Genomic DNA, 5,041 nt, shown 5'->3' on the forward strand with positions numbered 1-5,041 from the left:
CAACACAGAGCAGGGGAGGTGTGTCACTGTTGTGTAAGTACTGGACTGCTGACCACAAAGTCGGCAGTTCAAACCTACCTGCCACTTTTTGAAAATACTATGCAGGGTGTCTGTGAGTGCGAACCAATTCAAAAGCACTTAACAAAAACAAAACATTAAAAAAAAAAAAAAAAAAAGAATTAATTATTGAGTACCTACATATAAGAAAAGGTTTGATGCTCAAAGTACCACAGCAGCACTCATTAAGTAGCCAGGCAGTGCCTAGGTACCAGAGGGTCTGCTAGAAGAGACAGGAATGTTGCAAAGTTTGATCCAGTGAGATGGGTGCCCTTTGAGGATTAGCCCAGACCCATATTTGCCACTATGGGTCACTTAACAACGACAAATTTGTCTTGCCATAGATAATACAGCTTTTCTGGTATGTTTGCTACAAGTTGTTGGTTTCTGCTAGCCAGGCTGACAGAGACTTAGGAGAGCAACTGGTTTGATGTTGGAATTGGATACCCTCGTGTGTGTCCTGTTTCGATTTATTTAGGTTTGAACTGTAAGGTTGGCAGTGCAAGCTTACCAGCCGCTCTTTGGAAACCCTATGCAGGGTTGCTATGAGTTGGTAACAACTGGATGGCACTTAGCAACAATAACAACCTGACTACCTGAAGGTAACTGCTTGGGTTGTTGAAAGAGCTGCTGGCATTAAGATGTCATTGATGAATTAAGTAGTGCTTACAGTGGACAAGTTAACATGCTGAAATTATCTGGTAGTGATTTCATTTTTATGTGAAGGAAATTGAACATAGCAAGTATAGCTTAAATGTAGGATTTTTTTGATATATTGTTGTTAGGTGCCATCGAGTTGGTACTGACTCAGTGATCCTATGCACAATAGAACAAAACATGGCCTGATCCTGTGCCAACCTCACCATTGTTGCTATGCTTGAACCCATTGATACTGCCACTTTGCCAATCCATCTCCCAGACAAATTAAGCCATGGCTATTTCTATGTCTACAAGGAGAAACTTGATTACTAACCTTTGCTTTAATAGAAACTGAGAATTGTTAAGGTTTATTCCCTATACTGATATGTTACAAACTGGGCCTAGAATTTGGAACTCAATTTAATCATGTAGCTCAGGGGGCAGGGGGACTAATGCTTTGAATGCAAGGTCCAATTGAACCTCAAGGTCAGTGGTTTAAGCTCACCAGCTGCTACTAGAAAACCCTGTACAGGATCACTATGAGTTGGAATGGACTTGATAGCACTTAATAACAACAGCTAGCATTAAGGACTCCTGATGTGGTGCTGTAGGATAAGCACTGGACTGCAAACCCTAAGATTGGCAGTTCAAACCCAGCAACTGCTCCTAGGAAACCCTATGAGTTGGAATCGATTCTGTGGCACTTAACAAACAACAACTAGCATTAAGGAGAGTTCTGATGTGGCACTGTAGGATAAGCCCTGGACTGTTAACTGCAAGGTCGGCTGTTCAAACCCACCAAAAGCCCTTTATGGAGTTGCTGTGAGTTGAAACTGACTTAACTGCAACACTAGCATTAAAACCAATGAAACAGACCAGAGTGGAAAAAATATTATGTATCACATACAGTAAACTTGAGTATTGGTTACATTTGCTTGAGTGTGCATATGTATGCATGCATGTGTGTGTACCTACAGATGAGGGAGCTTCATAAAGTTCTGTAGAAAATCAGAATGAAACATTTGTATCGTGTATTTTTGAAGCCTCCTCATAATGCTTTTATTGGATTAAAATATGAAAGTGTTTCTTAATGTAGGATGTGAGTTTAGAAGTTTGAAAGCCACAACTATACCTTTCTGCTTTTGAAGTAATTTAAGTATTTGAATTCCTAGTATTTTGATTTTGGGAGGATGAAGTAACTTAAGAATTAGGATGATAGAGACGCAACTTTTTAAGAAAATTTGATTACCCAATAAAAGTGAATTGAAATGTTAAATCTAAACTTGTCATATGAACCGTTGGAAGGTATTCTTATAACCCAAGGGAGATACATATGTTATAAACTTATATTTCATTTACTGGCCATGTTGTAGAAATAACACATGTCATTTAATGTCAAGTTACCTGATAGAAGAACATCTCTCTATTGAGACTGAAAAACTCTGTTTTAAATAAGGTCATCTTTTCTGCTTAGGCCAATGATTTGAAGTATTTGTTTTTATCTTAAATTTAAGACCTCAAAACCAGAGAACGTAGGGAATTGATCAGTAGTTTTGTTTTGTTTTGTTTTAATATTAAATGGTTTTCAGGAATGGTCATATAAATAAGCAATAAGTGCTGTTTAAGTTTAAGAAGGTGAATTATATAGACTTTAACTTAATGGCTTCTTTTCTCTTTCAAAGGTTTGGACCCCATGGGATCCCTGTGACAGTATTTCCCAAAAGGGAATATAAGGGTAAACCTGAAGCCATGCAGCTCCAAAGTAATACATTCCAACAAGGGACAGAAGTCAAGCGAGAAGCGAATGGTGCTGTTCCCCACGACCCTTCTCCTGTCCCACCTCCTGAGCCAACCCTGGCTGAAAGCCTGTGGACTTCCAAACCACCACCTCTCTTCCATGAAGGAGCACCTTATCCCCCACCTTTGTTTATCAGGGACACATACAACCAATCAATACCTCAGCCACCGCCTCGGAAAATTAAGCGACCCAAACGAAAAATGTACAGGGAAGAACCCACTTCGATCATGAATGCTATTAAACTACGACCTAGGCAAGTCCTGTGTGACAAATGTAAGAACAGTGTTGTTGCTGAAAAAAAGGAAATTAGAAAAGGTAGCAGTGCAAGTGACTCTTCTAAATATGAAGATAAAAAACGGAGAAATGAAAGTGTAACTACTGTGAACAAAAAACTTAAAACTGACCATAAAGTGGATGGGAAAAACCAAAATGAAAGCCAGAAGAGAAATACTGTGGTGAAGGTTTCAGGTCTTGCTCACAGCAGAGGTAGAGTGGTTAAAGTTTCTGCTCAGGCAAATACATCAAAGGCTCATTTAAGTACTAAAAAAGTGCTCCAGAGTAAGAACATGGATCATGCGAAAGCTCGGGAAGTGTTGAAAATTGCCAAAGAAAAGGCACAAAAGAAGCAAAATGAAACCTCTACTTCAAAAAACGCACATTCAAAAGTCCATTACACACGTCGTTATCAGAACCCTAGCTCAGGTTCCCTTCCACCCCGGGTTCGCTTAAAACCACAAAGGTACAGGAATGAAGAAAATGACTCTTCTCTGAAGACAGGACTTGAGAAAATGCGGAGTGGCAAGATGGCACCCAAGCCCCAGTCTCGCTGCACCTCCACCCGCTCAGCAGGTGAGGCCCCTTCAGAAAATCAGAGTCCCTCAAAAGGCCCTGAAGAGGCCAGCAGGGAGGTTCAGGACACAAATGAAGTGCATGTGCCTGGTGAGCTGGATGAACCACAGACATTGGGCAAAAAGGGCAGCAAAAGCAATATCTCTGTTTACGTGACCCTAAATCAAAAGAAATCTGACTCTTCCAATGCCTCAGTGTGTAGCATCGATAGCACAGATGATCTGAAATCTTCCAACTCTGAGTGTAGTTCTTCAGACAGCTTTGATTTTCCTCCAGGCAGTATGCATGCACCGTCCACCTCCTCCACTTCCTCCTCTTCAAAGGAAGAGAAAAAGCTCAGTAATTCCTTAAAAATGAAAATCTTTTCCAAAAATGTCTCTAAATGCATCACACCAGATGGCAGGACCATATGTGTAGGGGACATTGTTTGGGCCAAGATTTACGGTTTCCCTTGGTGGCCAGCCCGTATTCTTACTATAACTGTGAGCCGGAAAGATAATGGCCTTTTAGTCCGACAGGAGGCCCGCATTTCATGGTTCGGGTCTCCAACAACATCTTTCCTTGCTCTTTCACAACTCTCCCCCTTTTTAGAAAACTTCCAGTCACGCTTTAATAAGAAGAGAAAGGGCCTGTATCGAAAGGCCATCACAGAGGCAGCTAAGGCTGCTAAACAGCTGACCCCTGAAGTGCGGGCTCTGTTAACACAGTTTGAAACTTGAACGTGGACAGTAAGGTAGGCAAGAATGATTGGAAGGTGCCACGGATTTTCTAGTCCAGTTAGAAAAACTTTCATGAAATAAATACCCTGGCCAAATGGGAGAGTAAACATATTCAGTTGGCTGCTTTTTAAAAAAAACTTGTAGCCATTTTTTGTTTTTGATTTTTAAACTGAGAACCTTAAATTGAACATGTGATCAAATTTTGTCTTTAGGAAGTGAGATTGTAGCAGTATTTTTCAGTTTTATAGTCTAAAACCATCACAAGGCATAGGAGCCATAGCCTCAACTGACAGTGAATTTTTGCAGGGACTCTTGGTAGCCATTTGTACCTAGTACAGTACACACACACACACACACACACACACACACACACACACATATATATATATATATATAATGTCTAGCCTGTCACTATGTGACAAGGGTTGCAGACCTGGGATGGCAGTCATGACTGGTGTGCTGGGGGAACAGTGTGAATATTTAATGACTACTTGTTTTGTTTTTTAATGAACACTCAGCCTTTCTATGCACATAATGGCATTAAGAGTTTGATACTTAAGTGTTTGACAAACAGATGCTTGCTCTTCAGTTCCGGATTTTAGGAGCTAGCCCAGTATTGAGGATTAAAGGTGTTAAGGCTGGATAGGTTTGAATCATCTTTACTTTATCTTTCTTCCATTGAGGAAATAAACACTTTCAAACTTCTGGTTTGGGAGTTCAGATAGGTTTGTTTTTCAATATGTAAATAGCTGGTTCCTATTTTGGTCAGATTTCTCCTGACTGGCTGTTCCTAAATTTTTAGGATACGTCCTACTAAATTACACTTTGTGAATTAATTGTCATATGTGTATTTGTTGCATTTTAGATGTACCTAATTTGATAATTTTTAAAAGATATTTCCATTTAAGGTATCTGTTTGCAGGTCAGAAAATGAGAAAATGTAATTGTGTAATGCTCTGAAATGTAAAAAAAAAAAAAA

The 5,041-nt window shown here is 39.8% G+C and overlaps 1 protein-coding gene across 1 annotated transcript; it reads left to right on the forward strand.

Annotated features, from left to right (window-relative positions):
- Positions 1 to 2,374: 2,374 nt before the first annotated feature.
- LOC102838961 (PWWP domain-containing protein 2A-like) lies at positions 2,375 to 4,062 on the forward strand. Its single transcript, XM_006878026.1, has one exon. It carries the CDS (start codon positions 2,446 to 2,448, stop codon positions 4,060 to 4,062), a length of 1,617 nt encoding a protein of 538 aa, XP_006878088.1. The 5' UTR covers positions 2,375 to 2,445.
- The last annotated feature ends 979 nt before the right edge of the window (positions 4,063 to 5,041 follow it).

Source organism: Chrysochloris asiatica, unplaced genomic scaffold (genome assembly GCF_000296735.1).
Source record: "Chrysochloris asiatica unplaced genomic scaffold, ChrAsi1.0 scaffold01179, whole genome shotgun sequence".
NCBI lineage: Eukaryota > Metazoa > Chordata > Mammalia > Afrosoricida > Chrysochloridae > Chrysochloris > Chrysochloris asiatica.

Excerpts from the sequence above, each read along its gene's own strand:
- LOC102838961 (XM_006878026.1), top strand. The coding sequence starts at position 2,446 with ATGCAGCTCCAAAGTAATACATTCCAACAAGGGACAGAAGTCAAGCGA.